Genomic DNA, 18687 nt, shown 5'->3' on the forward strand with positions numbered 1-18687 from the left:
GAGATCTGCTAGAATATATATATATATTTTTATGCTAACCTTTGTACTTCTTTCCGAACACAGATAAATTTTTCATTCTTCTTCTTGAATGCCCTGTGGCTGGTGGCAGCCTTCGTCTTTCAAGTCTTCAAGGTCTTTCAAATTCAGATTAATATTGTTGACTTGAACCTCAACGAAACTGGTGGAAAGTTCCAAGTTGAGCCAATGAGCCTCATGTTCATCCTGGGATTTGCTATTTCAGTTTTGCTTCAGTTTATTGGGATGTTGTGCCACAGGTGATCATTGATCATGTTACGCTTTTATCAAATATATTTCTGTAACTGGACTCAATTAAATAGAATCATGTAATACAATTTTTTCTCCTGCACTTTTAGAGTCTTCACCATCATCCATTTTGTGGCATTTTTAGAAACAGAACCAAAACAACAGAAATCTGCTGCAATAAAACAGGTATTATTTCTGTTTATTATTCAAACTAAACCTAAATATTGCTCAGATGTCTGCTATGCTGTCACACCACTGATACTCCCATTGTCAATTCATAATAAAAAATGTTCAGTATTTGTTTTTGGTAATTGTACAAAAATTACCTTCTCTAGCTCCAAAGTTTCGCTCAAGTATCACATGACAAAGTATTCATAAGTGAAAATGAATGTTGCTTCATTTAAAGTATGATACTAAATTACATTAGAATGAATAAAAGGAATAAAATCAGCTTCTTCTCATAATTCTTAAATATTCCCAATACAATAACTTTACATACTTCCTGTAGATGAATTCATGGAGTTATTACTTGGTGGATGTGTTCAAAGCCTTGCAGCATTTTTATCCACTAATGTTTCTTTGATCTCCTTCCAGAATGACTCCATGTCCAATGCTGATTCAAACTCAGGCTTTTCTTCCATTACTGACCAGAACAACATCAGAAAGGATGAAACTGACCATAAATTAAGTGACGGCTGGGACAGCGGTAATGACTCTCCAGAGCTGGACTTTGAGGACGGAACTGAGCAGGTTTAAGTTTTAAACAAGATTTTTTTTAACACTTTTGGCACTTTGATGTATTTCCTGTTTGATCATTTGAAATGATGATGCAAAGTAGGACACATATCATCAAGATCAACCTCAATATGAAGTATTTTATTTAACATTGTGATTTCTTAACTATTTATGACTTCTAAAATATAGTTCATGCAACAGTGTTTTTTTATGTTGTTCCAAATGTTATTGTGTTTTAATGTGCAGACTGATCCTGGAAGTCAGTGGTTATTTATTTTGAATCAACTAGTCAATCCATTAATTAAAGATTATTAACATTGTTAATGTTTATTTTATTCCTATTATCTGCCATTTTCATTAACACTATATTTTCAGTTTATTACAGTTTATAGGAGGTAAAAATTGAAGGATGAATTGGTTTTGAATGTAAATTAATTGAGGTGTTGCTACTGTTGTAAGTTAATCAAGAAAGTTTTTCTGATGAATTCTGCTGGGATCACTACTTGGATACATACAGGTATTACCTTGAAAATTGTTTTGTTAAAGTGCAAATACTGAATTATTTTAGTTGTTTTTACATTGCTTTGTGTGACACATTGTTTACAAACTTTATTTCCTGTTGTCATTTCAGTGTCTTCTGTTGAAATGTGTATATATAAAATATTCAAAGATATTTATGCACTCTTGCCTGTGTTTTATTTGACATGAAAACAAAACATAAACACAAAACTGCAGAGAAGACTGGTTGACAAAGGTTGAGGTTTTTATTTGAAGGAGTAAAAGGGGACATACTGATCTTATTTTTATTGGAAATATGGTGGTTATTACTACCCTTGCATCAATAAGCTCAGTAATTTTAAATGGTAATTATTTTTAACATTTGAATCCTCCTTAGGATTTACGCTGCACTCTTGGGGAAAACAAGAATATCAGCTTTCGATATGCAATTTGGCCACTAGATGTCAGGCCAGGCTGGATTACATCTTTTAGAACAGTGTCGTCCGAGTCCAGTTCTCGAGATCCGCCACCATGCGACTTTTAGATGCGTTTCTTCTCCAACACACCTGGATCAGATGAATGGCTTGTTAGCAGGAGATGAGTTACCGCTAGTGAGAAAAGTCAGCCTTTTGACTCAGGCGTGTTGAATCGAGGATGCATGTAAAAGTTGCAGGGAGGGTGGCAGCTCTCAAGCACTGGATCTGGCCACATCTGCTTTAGAACAATTGTTTTTTAAGATTTCATTTTGAGGTAAATAATTAATTTTCTGAATGTCCAACAAAAAAAAGACAGTAACGGAGAGGATGAAAAAAGGAATAGACAAAACAGAAGAAACCAAACATAGATGCAAAAATGACAGACTGAGGAGAAAAAGAGCACAGACGAGTAATCCTATATCTCAGGGTTTTTTTTCCTGCCACCTTTCTTTGGTGGCAGGAAATTCCTTTGGATTTAATTCAGGAAGAGATTTCATTGGGAAATATGATACAGTTTCAGGATGCATGACCTGATTCTGGTTCCCAGTAATTTATATTTTCCAGTTTTTGTTACTTAATATGATGATAGTTATCAGTGACACATTATTTTCATAGTTGAGGAGCAACAAAAATGACTTTTTCATATAAAAAAAAACTCATTTAGGTGTAGAAGCTTTTTTAACCAGTGCTGTACAATGAGAATTTTATACTGGTCAAAGGCCAACAAAGGTTGTTAGTATTCAATTATTCAGGGAGTTTTTTTAAATTCTCACAACTCTGATGGCATAAAAAGAAAAAGGAAGCAATCAATATCTGTGACACTTTAGAAAATTGCACAGATTTAAAAGTTGGCTTATAAACTCTTCCTATTAGAATATGCAAAAGAATAAAAAAATCAGTGGGAGGAGTATCTAAATCTGGGTTACACGCTTAGAGACGGAACATCCTCATAAGGAAACATTTTTCTCTCACTGTAATTATAACGTCAGAGATTTTGGTTTTTCTTCCTCCAAGCCTGGTTGTGTTTTTGACTTGATAAACTAAAACTTAACAAACTTAAACTAAGACTTAAATGTTACCTGATCTTAGACAAGTTTTAAATTCTTACATATTTATTGGAAATGTGGCTGTAACATTTTATTTTATGCACACAGCATTCATCAGAATTTCCAGACAAATGTTTGAGTTATGCAAATAAATTAGTATAAAAGCATATGAGTAGGTTTAATTAAGCTCTAATTAAGACCTCATTACGGCCATTCATTTCGTTGTTTTTTCTAGCGGTGTGTTTTGCTCGTTCATAACAGATTTATGACCTGATCCAGCACATGCGTGTGAACTACTTGGCAACAACAAAACTCCTAGCAGCAGCTTGTTCCTTGTCTTTTCCCACAGCAACTATCACATTTAAGGACATGCACGTGATCGTCTTGAGCTTAATTACAGAGTAAAAAATTGCATCTTCAAAGAAGCTTTGGATGAAAAACACAGTGAGAGGCTGTTTGTTTATCTGGTTACTATTCCAGATGAAAATAAGTATTAATCCAGCTTTTGTCAGCTCTGACAGAAAAAAATCTCATTGAGTTATAGATTCCTCAAGATTTTCTAATAGTGTTGACAAAGTGGTTTCCCCTCCTCCACTCTGAGAGAAGACAGCCTTTGGAACTGCAGTTCTGCAAGCCTGCCAGATGCTTCAATCTCAACAGAAAGTGAACCGCAGCCTGAAGTGTTGTGGTTCAAATGCCTACCACGACATTTATAAACATGCTAAATGTTGTCTACGTTATCGCAGCTACTAATGCTAAATCTCTGCCATTGCGAATACTATAACAACCACAGTTAGTCTGCGTCATCACCCATCTGCACAACATTTTTATCAATACTATTTAAAAATACACCATGGACTTAAAGGTATTGCTATGTAGTGCTACAATTTTTTTTCCTGATAAACAGTGCTGTAAAATCATCCCTCCTGCTTTTAGTTTGCCCCCTTGAGTACATAAGTGTGTTTTTACTTCCATTTTGATAGTTTCTCACTCCATTCAATTAATCACAGTGAGGTGAGTTCACACAGCACAATTTTTATTTATCTTTTGTTTGACCTTGTGAACTGATTCTCTGAACACACACCATCCATCCATCCATCCATCCATCCATCCATCCATCCATCCATCCATCCATCCATCCATCCATCCATTTTCTAACACCCTTGTCCCTCGTTGGGAGGGTTGCTGGTTCCTCTCCAGCTGCGTTCCGGGCGAGAGGCGGATTCACCTTGGACAGGTCGCCAGTCTGTCACAGGGCAACACAGAGACAAACAGGACACACAACCATTCACACACACACTCACACCTAAGGAGAATTTAGAGAGACCAATTAACCTGACAGTCATGTTTTTGGACTGTGGGAGGAAGCCGGAGAACCCAGAGAGAACCCACCATGCACAGGGAGAACAACTGCGCCACTGTGCAGCCCTGAACACAAACAAGTTTTCTTGATTAGTTTTAAGTTAATTTGATTTCATTCCAAATTCTTCAAAACAAACCTCGGTTCTAGTACATATGCACAATAAATTGTGAATATTTCTTTATTGGTTTTAGATTCTCATTCTCTTTCTGTAGTGTATTATTTGCATATGTGCTCATGACTTTCGTTGATTTAAGAGTTTTAACTTAAAGCTCAAGTATTTTGCACTTGCATTATTTTATTTTGAAGAGATGTGGGTTTTCTATGTGTTAGAAAGGGTCACTTCAAGATCTTTCCTCCATCTATGTTTTAAAGACACACCTCACCAGGCAGGTATTCCCAGAACACAAATGACAGGGACAAAATGCTGTTTACCTAATTATTTTTAATAGCCGGCTGGTACAACCTTGGCAATTTGTGTTAAAATTGCAGTTAATTATCTTTGGCACTTAATAGTGTTATTAGTCAAATGAAGCCTATTGTTGTGCTACTTCTGGGGAAGATCTGGGAAGAATGCTGAGTATTTGAGTCTTTGAGAAGAATCTAAGGTATGTTCAGTGACCTGACAGCCCATTGTTGTTGTCCAGTGTTTTGCAAACCTGGTCTCCTTACGTCGTTTAGGCACTGAAAAGATGATTTAGCACGCAACTTAATTGATGGCTTCTGCGGTACTTCAAAAATATGACGCAAACGTGGGAAGCCTGCTTTGAAAGCCAAAGCCCTTCCAGTTAGACACGATTTTAGTTACAGAAGTATTAAAGGGACAGCATTGTGTAAAATATTTTTTTTGAGCTTTACATCATATCATAATGTTATTCCCTCATGAAAGTCCTACCTGTGTTGCTTGGATTCTTTCATGAATGTTTGAGAATTTTGCCCCCAAAAAAGCTCATTGCTCTGTAAATACTATTTGCTTCTCAATACATATTAAAATTAAGTGTACAACCCTGAAATTAACTTATTGCACCTAAATATTTAAAACATATTTGCTCAAGCATCAAACCTATCCCTGATCTAACTGTTAGCCCATTTTCATGTACAGCTGGGATCCTCATGGATTTTATAGTATTAATGCTATCTAAAAGTACACATGGAACCTAAAGCTAGTATGTTGAGTACATAAATGTGTTTCTAGTGCCATCTTGGTAGTTTATAACTCCATACAGTTTCACAGTGAGGGAAAGTCACATGAAAATATTTTCATTTTTTTTCTGTTTGCTTTGTCAACTCTGAACAAACTCTCTTTGTTCCAGGTTAGTTTTAAAGTTAGTTTGATTTCATTCCAAATTCTGCAAAACAAAAACGTGGTTCTTATGCATATTCACACTGAACTGGATTAATACTTGCTTTATTGGTTTAAGAATCTTAATTGTTCATTTTTGCACTTTTTGTAATGCATTATTTTCATTTGTACCTTTAAGTTTAGCTGAATTAGCCAAGTAAGATTTCTTACTTGAAGTTTTTGTAGGGCTTGCTACAAGATCTTTCCTCTATTTATTTTTTAACACCCCACCTCACCAGGCAGGTATTCTTAGAACCATAATTGGCAGAGACAAAACGTTGTTTGGTTAATTATCTTTAATGACCAGTTGGTTTCCAATTTTTATAAAACTGCTATGCTTATTATCTTTAGCACTTATTCATAGTCAAACTACCCCTATTGTGGTACAACTTCAAGTCTGAGAACGATGCTGAATACCTGAGTTTCTGGACAGAATTGAAAGAGAGGCGTGCAGCGTCAGTGTGATGGTTCCTTTTTTCCATGTTTAAATGTGTATGGCACATTTAAAATAACAACAGCGGTTGACCAAAGTGTTTCACAAGTTACACAAACCATCATAGCATAAAACAAAGACTAAAAAAGGAAAAATAAAACACAGAGCTTTTAAACAGCAAACATTAAACAAGTTCTGCCCGTGCTTTCCAGTCCTTATCTTCGTGACACACTGCCCTACAATTTTTTTAAGTGTGTTCCTGCTGAGAACGCCAAGTATTTGAAGTCCTAAGTTAACTTAAGGTTAACTACTCCTGTGTGTCACCTGATGGTCTCTTGTTGTCAGTGATGCCAAATTTATCTGTATGGTACATTTAAAACAACAGCAGCTGAACAATGTGCTTCACAATATTCACAATATTTAATTGAGATGTAATGTGATTTTAGTGTTCCCTTTAAGTTTGTGAGCTGTATATTGAACAGAATGTTGATGCACTGTTTGACAACCGGGATTAGTTGTAATGTACGTGTTTTTGAATTGAAATATTTCTTTTGTAAAGTGCCTCAAGACAACATTTGTTGTTAATTCTGTCTTGGGTTTTTCATCATGATGGATGGAATTAGATAATACTAAATGGTTTTGGTCCAGCACCTTCAGGTGCCAGCTACAAAACTGAAGATGAAAAGCAATTCTCTTTTAGCATCTAACATGACAAAGAAACAGAAGATGAAAAGCAGAAGAGATGATTTGGCAGGTTGGTATCGGGGTGTGGAGACTTTACCATCTTATCAGATTTTACAATATTTTCCTTCGAACAGATGTGTTAATTTTTCTGTTGAATAGTATAAAGTACATTTTGAAATATGAGGGACAGTCATGACAAATGGATGTGGGAAATATTTTTTATTCTCTTCCTTAAAGCTTCATTGCATGAAGTGAATAAGACAAAGATTTTTGTGATTAGTCATTACTTAAACAATAAGATTTAGCACAAGGAAATGTATTCTTCCGCAGAAGTAAAAACAAAAACCTCTGACTAAACAGACAAACCGAATCAAAAAAGGTCAAAACAAATAATGACCTTTTTCTTTTCATTTAATAAATACCAAAAGCAAAGCATTAATGGCTGTCATCTTGAAAAATGTCTTCCTCCTTTCATAATCAGCTTCAGTGTTTTATCAAACAATTCTTTTGCAGATGTCTGTCTTCTTTATCCAATTTCTACTTCTTGTTTCAGCAAAGGAAGAATTTATCTGGACTTGTGTGTACAACTAAACTCATTGCATACTTTACATTAGCTTCATTTTTCCTGGCTGAGAGGCCAATAGTCACATCTGCTTTATCTAGTTTTCCTTGATACTACATTACATTCTGGGTAATGAAGCGTAGGCGTAAATTCAATCTGGAAGACTCTTTAGCCCCACCTGCATCATCCAACCGGCACTTCCTGCTAATCATTGCTGATCATCTAACACCTGTCCAAATCAAGGCACGCCCAATCCCCGACCGAGTTCCAGCTGAAAAGGACCTCCATTCACGGTGGCTCTCGCTTTCCAGCGGAGCTCAACTCACCTCCAACCCCCTCACCTCCACGGCTCGGCCATCCGGCCGTATCCCTCATCGCCTCCACCACCAGTGCCGGGTCCCGGGGGATGACGACCCGGTCAGCGTCCGGAATGTTCGTCCGAGCCCATCGCAAAGCTTGCGATAATAGATGTCCTCAGCCGGGGCCCGAGCGCCAAAGTTTAACTTATGCTGTTAATAAATTTTTTCTAATTTTTTCCCTTTCTCTGTCTGAGTCTCTCCAGATTGAAATATTAGTTGTGAGGTTAATGACATTATTACACTATAATGAAACTTTGGGTTTCATGGATTTAGACTCTCCTCATGTTGTATCCAGCCTCAAACAGCTAGAATCTGCCTCCAACATTGGCTAAGGAGTTTGATGCAGAAGATTTTGTCAGTGAAAATTATTGCTACAGAAAATGTCCTGGTTTCCTTTTAGAAGTTTTCCTTCTAGAAACACTTTGCTAATGCTCTCTAATCACAAATATAATAACCAATAATGAATGAATGCACGTTAACATAAACAATCTCTTAATGGCACCTTACTTGGTAAAACATAATAAAAATATAGTTATAGTCACAATTTTAGTATATTACTTTAATGGCAAAAAACTACCGTAGTGCTTCCTGAAAACAGTTATTTCCTTGAGCGAAGGGAAAAAATGTATCTATATGTCTGTATTTCTAAAGACAAAAGACATCTTGGTTATATTCTGTACATTGTGACAAATGGGTATTTTCTTAACAGGTTTCATTTAAAATGTCTGTTTCCACATTTATTTATTTATTTTTGCAATCTTTTTTTTTAATTCATATTGCACATTATGAATTCACTTACCTGAACTTGCTAAACCTGTTACACATTTCCTAGGTACTTATTGCAGGTGGAGCTTAAGGTAGCTTATGAGTCATATAGGTGACATAAAAGGTCGATGGTCGTAGGAGAAAACACCAGAGACACAGAGCATCCATAAGTGGGAGGTACGATGGAGGAGGCAAGCACAGAACTCAAGTAAGTAATTTGTTAATCTGGTTTACATATATGCTGCAACTGTGGTAACCAATGACAACTAATATATAAACAAAGATCTATCTATCTATCTATCTATCTATCTATCTATCTATCTATCTATCTATCTATCTATCTATCTATCTATCTATCTATCTATCTATCTATCTATCTATCTATCTATCTATCTATCTATCTATCTATCTATCTATCTATCTATCTATCTATCTATCTATCTATCTATCTATCTATCTATCTATCTATCTATCTATCTATCTATCTATCTATCTATCTATCTATCTATCTAATCAGACAAAGGCTGATTAAGGAAAATTGCTATTTCACTACTTCAAAACCTATTTACTATATTGCGCTGTCGTTGCAATAACGTTCATCAAGAATTAATGTATATATATTTTTACAGTGTTTGATAATGGAAAAGCTTGTTTTAGAAACCAACCTTATCACAATTTAACACCATGCGTCTATTCCAGGAGGCCGTGGGACACCTGTCGGGAGGTTCCTGTAATCGAAGACGAGCACACACCTTGGAAGTTGTTAAAGCTTCTAAAGATCATCGCTTTGTTTGCAGTTGCCATCATTGTGTTTGGATTGGCAATATGTAGCAAGGTTAGCTTCATTTTTAAAGATTTAAATTCTGAATTTCTAATATTTTTCTGCTGTACTTAGAATCCCACTTTTCTAGATTTCATTGCTGAGATACAGTAAATCTCAACAGTCATTGAAGGTACCAGTGTCCTTAAAAAGCTTCTTTTATTTTCCAGGCTTCTTTCCTTCTCCTCATCACTTTGTCCCATGAAGATACAAAGACCCTCCAAGCAGAGCAGAAACCCCTCACACTGCTGTGTATTGGCTGCTCTCTCATTGCACCCACTGTTCTTCTGCTGCTGAAAAGCATCTGGAAATCATGTTACAAATCATCAAAGCTGCCAAGAAAATCATCTGTAGCCCTGGTAAGAACAAGATAATATTTACTAACTGTATCTCAATTCTTACGGATCCTGAAAAAAACAATGACTGACATTTTATATTTCCTTGTTTCTGAGACATTTTGTTGAATTGAACTTCTTATTTGTCCCCCAGGTTTTGTTCTTCGAGTTCCTTGCTTCTGTGGGGTTAGCAGTGCTTACCATTGTAGCAATGCCTCACTTGGACATTGTAACCAACGTGACCATCCTGAACAGTGTAGCTGTCCTCTCTGCATTCCTGCAAGCAGTCGCTCAGTGCACTGCCAAAAGGATGAACATCTTCCTGCTGCCTTCTATCATCGCAATCTTGTTTATTTTTGTTGGTTACTGCTTTTTCCTGGTCCTGTACATTTTGAAAGACCCCACCGATGTGAAGACAGCCATCTGGGTGGGTCTTGCTGTTGGTGGGTCAATCTTGGTGTCTTTCAACTGGTGGGAGAATTACTTCAGGGTGATCTGTGTGAATAGCAAATCCAACATCCTGAAAAATCTGTTAGAAGACTTGATCAAGAGTCAGAACATGCTGCACATCATGTCCAGCGTACTGAGGATTGTGGTCACTGCCTGTGTGCTTGGTGCCTTTGTTCCTCTGGCCAAGATGGACTGGGACATTGTGACCTCCATTCCAAGCAGGGAAACAAGAATTGTAGCCATCATCATTGGGGTCCAGCTGATCTCCTCCGCGCTCTGCCATTGGTTTGCTTTGGCAGCCTGTAAGATGCATGCTGTACGCCGATGCTTCATCGTGCCTTTGTACCTGGCTTCACTGGCTGTGATGGTGCTGTTCATCGTCCCTGTTATTCTGGATTATCAGGACCACCGGTTAAACTTGAACACAACTGAAAACATTAACTTCACAAGTTACTGCGCTGAAGCTGTGAATGTAAGAAATCAAAGTCTGAGAGGAAACCTGTTCCCACATCTGGTTTTGGATGTTGCCCAAACAATCTGCTTCCTGGACATGTCCAACACAGCCAACATCGGCTTACTGACAGGTAAAAAGAAAATAAAGACAAGCTGTCGTTGTCATCTGGGTATCTTGCGTTTTAGCAAGTTAATTGTTTTGGCTGTTTTAGCATTTAAGCTTTAGTAGTAGTGATTTTTCTTCTTGTTTCTTTCCTATCAGGTGCAGCAGCATCATGGTGGATTGGTCTTGTGCTGACTACTATCCATATATGGTACTTTAACATTTATCGTATCCAGAAGACACAAGACTTGTTTGTTCGGAGAGTCTATGACGGAGCCTTTATTGAGCAGTCCTTACTCCTCAACACCCGTTTCAACATCCGGACTAGAAAAAGCAAGAAGAAGCAGTAAGTTAGTTACTATGTGCATATGTTGTGCAACTTTTTCATCTTCTTTCTTTTGGGCAGAAATTTCTGTTTCAGTTTTTAATAGTAATCATAAAGCAATTGCTTATATTTGCAAATATTGTCACATCAAGGAATAAGGAGGACGCCACTCCTGCTCTGGTTTATCTCTGTGCAACAATGTGGCATGAGACCTATGAGGAGATAATGAATATCATGATCTCTATATTCAGGTGAGTTAAAGGAAGTGCTTTTATACCCACCTTAAGAGTCTCTATTATATAAGCTAATAGTATATCTGAACTTTATATCAAAGGCTTTATAATAAATGAAACATTTCCTTTATGCAGAAAATTTCCTGAAACAAACATTTTAGGAAAATTAATTATGAGTCCATTCAATTTAAGGATTGTCTTACAATTTTATTTGACTTTTTTTCCCCCAATGAATTCATTCACACTTAATGTTTGTCTCATCAAGACTGGACAAGTACAGACCAAAGATAGAACCTAAGTTTGATGATTTCACCTTTGAAGCTCATATCTACTTTGATGACGCCTTTGAAAATGCCAGAGGAAATCAGGATCGTCACCTGAACACATATGCAAAGGACCTTGTGCAAATCATCACAGAGGTTTATGGGTAAGAACCATGTTTACAGATAACCTGTCTGTCAGCAGAGTTTGTCTGAACTGTCAATAGGGTTTAATAATGATCATGTTTTCCACATGTTAGAATAACTTGTTTTGCCAACAATTGTTGGAGGAAAATTGAAAAACCAAGATGTTTTATCACAATCTGTCTTGATTAATAAGTCAAGAATTAAACTTGATCCACAGCTATTAAAATGACATTATTTGAGTAAGAAACTGACCAGGCCGTGAATAGAAAACATGTTTTTTTTTTAAGATTATTTACTTGCATGTGAATTTCTAGCAAGTTTGTGTAGATTTGACATGTTCAGATAATACAGATTGCTGGTTATTTTGTCCAAGTTTTAATTTGTTTAAGAGTTTATTGTTCAGATCTATATTGGTGACATTCTGGTTAGAGGAGACGTCTGTTACCTGCTAGATGGTGTCACCTCCTTCAATATAAAATTAAAAGAGGTGACAGCCAGACTTTTCCTGACTGGCTCGCCACTCAGAATCACCTCATTATTAATTATATTCACTTATTTACTCCAAATAACATAAGTTTGTGCCAATTAATTTTAATCCCTAAAAGCAACATTTGAAACACTACTAGAGATGAAAATGATCCAAGGTAAATTATTTATTAGTATCCTTTCTCTCTGTCATCAGCATCTTCAAGAACCTTAATAAAATGTTCTTTGGAGTACAGCAGCAAATTCCGGATCAGTCAATCATAGAGACGCCATATGGAGCTAGACTTGTCGTTAAAATGCCTCATGGGAATAACATTGTAGTTCACTTCAAAGACAAACAGAAAATTCGGAACAAAAAGAGATGGTCTCAGGTAGGTAGTAGCAAATGAATTATCTCAACACTTTAATCAACAACCTTTAGTTTAACTATTTATTGTCCGCAGGTTATGTATCTTTACTATCTTTTGGGGTTTAAACTCATGACCAAATATCACAGACGCTGGAAGATGGGGGAAGAGGAAACCGATCTAAGGATAAATATGAAGGTGAAATAGAAGAAACTTTCTGGGTATTTTATGAAGTGCAAAAATGTTCATTTAATTTTCAGTGTTGAATGTACAAAAAACACAACTGTGCATTTATTCCAGAGAGAGAAACACAACACCTACATCTTGGCTTTGGATGGGGACACAGACTTCCAACCAGCTGCTGTGATGCTTCTCATCGATCGTCTGAAAATGTATCCCCGTGTTGGTGCAGCATGTGGCAGAATTCACCCCACTGGATCAGGTTGGGAGCAAACCAGGGCTGTTTTGCACAAGACAAAGGGCCATGGTCAGGTTGTAAACCAGTTGTCTAATTGTCCTGCAGGTCCTGCTGTTTGGTTCCAGAAGTTTGAGTACGCTGTCAGTCACTGGCTGCAGAAGACAGCTGAGCATGTCTTTGGCTCAGTTCTCTGCAGCCCAGGGTGTTTCAGTCTGTTCAGAGCAGAGGCGCTAATGGACGATAACGTGATGAAGAAATATTCAACCACATCCACTGAGCCCAGCCAATACATCCAGTATGACCAAGGTACAAAATTTAACTCTATTAAAAGTTTTTGATAACTTTCTTTGTCATAATATAATAGAATCTAATTTAAGAAAATAATTTCACATTGTATACTTTTACACTGCAATGTGGTATACAGTTGGTTTCTGTGGTTTTTCACAGGTTACTCAGCTATCTGTGGAAACTTTGCATATTCTCTACTTTCATCCACATGTTTCCTTCCAAAGCTCCAAAGTATGCATGTTTATTTAATTTGTGCAACCTGTCCATTGCGTTGCTCATAGTCCACTCTCATTAGGCAACTTCCCCCAAAAGACCCTGTATGGATTAAATGGATGTTTAGAATGGATGGATTAAAGATCTACATATCCCATAAAGATGCTATTCTTTCTCCATCTTTGCGTTGACTTTCAAGTTTACTTACTTTTCCAACATCTAAATATATTTTTTGTTTTGCAGGTGAGGACCGCTGGTTGTGCACTCTGCTTCTGAAACAAGGCTGGAGAGTGGAATACAATGCAGCATCTGATGCCTACACCAACGCACCACAGGAGTTTAAAGAACTGTACAACCAGGTCAGTACATAAACAGCATAGATCCAGTGTAGAACTATAATTCAGAAATGATTACGCACACCACAAGAAATAAGAAATGTCCTTTGCTTCCTGTGGATCAAGGTAATTTGTCCACCACAGATCCCATCCAGTGCTTTAGATTGCAAGACCTCAAACTCAGAGTTGTACTCATTGAGATCTCTAAAAGAATTTTGTTGTTGTTGTACTCAATATGTTCAACCAGACAATGGATTTGTGACGTTGATGCTCCATTAGTTATCAGCCTTGCTTATTTTACCTCTGAGTCATTTTTAATTTTCAGTAATTGGATAAATTAATGGAATGCAAGCGAATAGGACAAAAAGAGGTTTTAACTTCATAACAACAGCTGCTTTTCAACTTAGCGGAAACGATGGGGTCCTTCCACGATGGCAAACGTTGTAGATCTGCTCGGTTCCACCAACCTCGTTTCCAAGAAGAATCCATCAATGTCCAAACCATTCATGTTCTACCAGCTGTTTGCCATGATTTCAGCCATTCTTGCTCCGTCCACCATCTGTCTCATGGTTGCAGGTAACTGTCGTTATATACTCTTGACTTAACAAAGGCCATCTACCATTTAGATGTTATTAAAATTGGATATGTACAACACTTGTACTCCATTAACATGTAACAAGCTTGTGGAAATACCTTAAAATATATTGTTCCTGCTGTACCCAGGGAGTCTGTCCTTCATTTTGGACATACCTTCTGCTGCTGCTCTGATCATAGCTGTGATACCTCCTGCCATTTACTTGGGTCTTTGCTTTAAACTCAAGGCAGACACTCAGATCAATATTGCAGCAGTGTTGAGTATCATGTATGCAATCCTTATGATGGTGGTGACAATGTCCATTATTGGTAAGTGCTTATTTAGGTCTAATATGCGTACATTTTTTTTGCTTTACCTCTAAACATTGGTATTGTTTGTTTGCTGCCAGCCTCAATGGTGAAGGAAAAGACCATTCTGACACCCAGCAGCATTTTCATTGTGGCCATGTCCGTCATTTACATTGTCACTGCACTGCTGCATCCTCAAGAACTTCCTTTGCTGTTCTATGGATTACTCTACATCATCTGCATCCCAAGTGCCTACCTCCTGCTCACCATCTACTCCATGGTCAACATGAACAGTGTCTCATGGGGAACCAGAGAAACAAAACCGACTGCAGAGGATGCAACGACAGCAGCCGCCATCCAGCAAACTAAAACACAAAAAGGTAGATTGGTACCACTCTGAATGACTAGAGTTAATATTTCTGCAAAATAAACTGAAACTTAGTCTCACCTTTTACAGCAAAAAACACCTTCAAACGAGTCTGCTCACAGATGAAATGTTGTAAAAAGTCCAACCAGCGAGTAGAAGATGAGCAGCTCACCACGAGACAAGTGATCCCAGAGTCTATACAGCTTGAACCTCAACCCCAGAACAGCATTGTGGATGATTTCCCCCAAAATGAAGAGTAGGTTTTAAAGATATGAAAAACGATTAAACTGCAAAGTAGTAAAGCAAATTAAAAAAGTATTGTTTTTTAAACTTTCCTTTTAGGGGAGAGGAAACCATTTTTAATTCTCCAGTTCAATGTAAGTGCAAGAAAATTGTTACTTTTACAGAGCTTTAATACCATAGTACTACATTATTATACATTAATGTATATTTTTTTCCAAACACTTAATGATATCAGGTTTTCAAATGATTTCCTGTCCTGTCTTGTTGGGCAGGTTGGAAAGCAGAACTGGAGAGTTTGTCCAGCGACATTCAGCTGCAGGTGGATTCTCTTGATGAGGTGAATGTCCTTTAGCTTAATAGAGGTTTCGCTCTTATAAATACTGACAGGCATTTATTAAATTCTTTGTTTTACTCTCTGTATGATGAATAGCACCATTGTTCACTATTTGTTATTCAGACATTCAAAGCTGATTTATTTGCTTTTAAAGAATAATTTAATCTGGTGATTGTTTATCAGGATTTTTGTTCATTTTAGACATTAAACTAATGTATTCTTGCAGGATGAGGAGCGGTTTTGGAAAGAACTTATTGAAAAATATCTGGAACCTCTGCCAAATGACAAAGAAAAACAGGAAAAAACTAAAAATGAGCTGCAAGATCTTAGAAACAAGGTAAAAGGGGAGAGTACTGATGTAAGACTTTTGACATTTGCTTGAAAATTTGACATTTTTCAACCTAACCTTTGTACTTCTTTCTGAACACAGATCAATTTTTCATTCTTCTTCTTGAATGCCCTGTGGCTGGTGGCAGCCTTCATCTTTCAAGTCTTTAAGGTCTTTGAAATCCAGTTTGACATTGTTGACTTGAACCTCAACAAAACTGGTACAAAGTTCCAAGTTGAGCCAATGAGCCTCATGTTCATCCTGGGCTTTGCTCTTTCAGTTTTGCTCCAGTTTTTTGGGATGTTGTTCCACAGGTAATCACTGATTAGATTTTTTTTTCTCAACTTTATTTCTGTAATTAGACCCAAACAAAAAGATGAGTATAGTACAAAACGTTTTCTTCTCCACTTTTAGAATTATGACTCTCATTCATTATGTGGCATTTTTGGAAACGGAGCCAAAACAACAGAAGTCTGCAAGAACAAAGGTAAATATTTTTGATTTTTATTTTACCTAAACCAAAAAATTGCTTAGAAGTCTTCCATGTTATATTACCACAGATATTCCAAGTGCCAATAATTAATACAATTATCACAACATCTTTTCAACAATTTTTTATTCAATAACTTCGCTATCTCCCAAAGTTATTCCCTGTTCTTGTGGATTAAATTGGGAAGAGACTATAGATGTGAGCACAAACAACACATAGACTGTATCTAATAACCTAAACTAAATTAATTAGCATACACAAATTATGATAAAAATCATCTTGAAACTATATATATTTTACATACAATACAATAGATGTAAATAACAAGTGTGGATATGGTAATTAATACTAAAAATAATTAGAAAGACTCAGGCTTTGGAATGTTTGACACAAGTGAAGCTCCACGAAACTCAATGTCAGATGATAGATGGTGCAGCCCCCCCCATTCCTCTCCGCCCCAACAAACCAAAAACAAGAACAAGAACAAAAACAAGAACAAAAAAGTGCTTCCAGCCCTCTCTGCTGGACATTTTGCAGGCTGTAAGTACCTGTTTCCAAATGTTTTGGGACCTTCCACTACTATTCTGAAAAAAAAAAAACTGTATTTGAAACCCAACAGACATCAACATCTAACTACTCTACATACCTAAACTGGATATATGTTGATAAAACAACGTGTCATTAAAAACTTTCACATGGCTTAGACTCTACTGACCTTTCATATAACATTTGATTCAGATACTGTGTAAGAAATATTCACAGCAGACGGTGTGCAAAGGCAGTGATGATACCCAACTCTGCCTCATGGTGGTGCTGTTGAGTAGTAAATGGGACTCTACTTGGGTTCATGTTAGTACTATTATGGGATGGGAAGTATCTTAATAATAATAATTGGAAGATTGTGTTGTTAATTGTGAGTTGCTGCCATTTCAATTTATTGGTCAGAAGAAAAAAAAATATATACATATATTTGATAGCTTTTACAGAAATCTCCAGGAGGAGTAAAGTTTATTTTAGAATACAATTTTTAAATTTATTATGTAGCGCTTTCTGTCATCTATGCTAGATTTAACGCTCCGGGTTCGTAAAGCTAACTGTAATGCCCCATGGTCCAGCCAGTGAAACTGAGTATGTCTGACCCAGAAATAAGGACACTTTACAAGGATAAAGAATTTATTTACTAACTCAAGAATGGAAATTAAACTATACCACAGTTATCACTGTGGGAATCATATTTAGACCCAAACGTCTTCTTGTTACCCTTACAAATGTTAACACAAATAACAAATAAAAGTACAAAAGATTTTATCAACAGAGAGGTTGATAAATAGGGACTCTCCCTCTGTGTTAAACACCTCAAGAGTTCGGAAGTAACTTATTTATAACATTCCGGAACACATAAGAGTTCTTAATTATAATAACATTGTGCATACCATAACTGGCATTGTTTACTGGTGGGTCCACCAAACAAAAGAAAACAAATAAATGCCGGCAAAACAGTCATTAAAACCTCTCGTTGCAGGCGTGTTATTGACTCCACTCACCCGGGATCCTCACAGCACCCTTATCTGTCACACCTCATGTTGAGGTGTACTTTCCACATAAACTATACCATGTTGTTCTTTCTTAAAGAAACAGAACACCACATTTTAACCACACATATTAACCAGTCTTTTACTTCGACTTTTTAATTTATTTTTCTTCCACCATAAGTCTTGGGAATTATTATATCTTACTTTAAGATATTAATTTACATACATTAAATTTGTTAACCTTGTCATTTTTTAAAACAACAATAACACACACATTTCTGGGAACCCAGAGGGTTACAATTATGTTAAATATGAGCACCTAGCAGGTAATCAGTTTTCTGATTACCTGCTAGGTGGCTGAAGGTGTTGCAGCATTTTTATCCCATAATGTTTCGTCTTTCTTTTCCAGAGTGACTTCATGTCTAATGCAGATTCAAACTCACTCTTCAACTCTGTGACTGACATGAGCAACATCTCACAGGATGAAACTGAATTTGATTTAAGTGATGAGTGGGACAATGAAGACAGCTCTCTAGAGGAAAGTGAGGAGGAAACTCGGGAGACTTAGGTTTTAACAAGACTGTTTCTGCACCTAAACACTTTTAGCACGTTGATCTGCTGGTTCATAAATCTTTTTAAATGACACTGCAAAGTAGGACACATACGATGAAGGCAACCTAAATATGAAGGATTTTATTTAAATATTATGACTTCTTAACTATTTATCATTTTGAAAAAAAGAGTTTTTTTATGTTGTTCCTTTTTTTGTATAAA

At 36.6% G+C, this 18687-nt stretch overlaps 1 protein-coding gene across 1 annotated transcript; it reads left to right on the forward strand.

Moving 5' to 3' along the window:
* The first annotated feature begins 69 nt into the window (after positions 1–69).
* LOC122843222 (chitin synthase chs-2-like) lies at positions 70–18589 on the forward strand. The gene is made up of 25 exons (XM_044137817.1): positions 70–275; positions 375–450; positions 859–1014; positions 8592–8732; positions 9224–9359; positions 9515–9703; positions 9834–10713; positions 10845–11031; positions 11163–11261; positions 11509–11670; positions 12333–12507; positions 12580–12681; positions 12784–12925; positions 13007–13207; positions 13646–13761; positions 14145–14313; positions 14461–14640; positions 14721–14999; positions 15077–15242; positions 15329–15363; positions 15502–15566; positions 15790–15900; positions 15994–16205; positions 16306–16378; positions 18323–18589. The coding sequence occupies exons 4-25, from the start codon at positions 8707–8709 to the stop codon at positions 18479–18481; spliced, it is 3864 nt and encodes a 1287-aa protein (XP_043993752.1). The 5' UTR covers positions 70–275; positions 375–450; positions 859–1014; positions 8592–8706; the 3' UTR covers positions 18482–18589.
* The last annotated feature ends 98 nt before the right edge of the window (positions 18590–18687 follow it).

The sequence above is a fragment of the Gambusia affinis genome, linkage group LG14, assembly GCF_019740435.1.
Source record: "Gambusia affinis linkage group LG14, SWU_Gaff_1.0, whole genome shotgun sequence".
NCBI lineage: Eukaryota > Metazoa > Chordata > Actinopteri > Cyprinodontiformes > Poeciliidae > Gambusia > Gambusia affinis.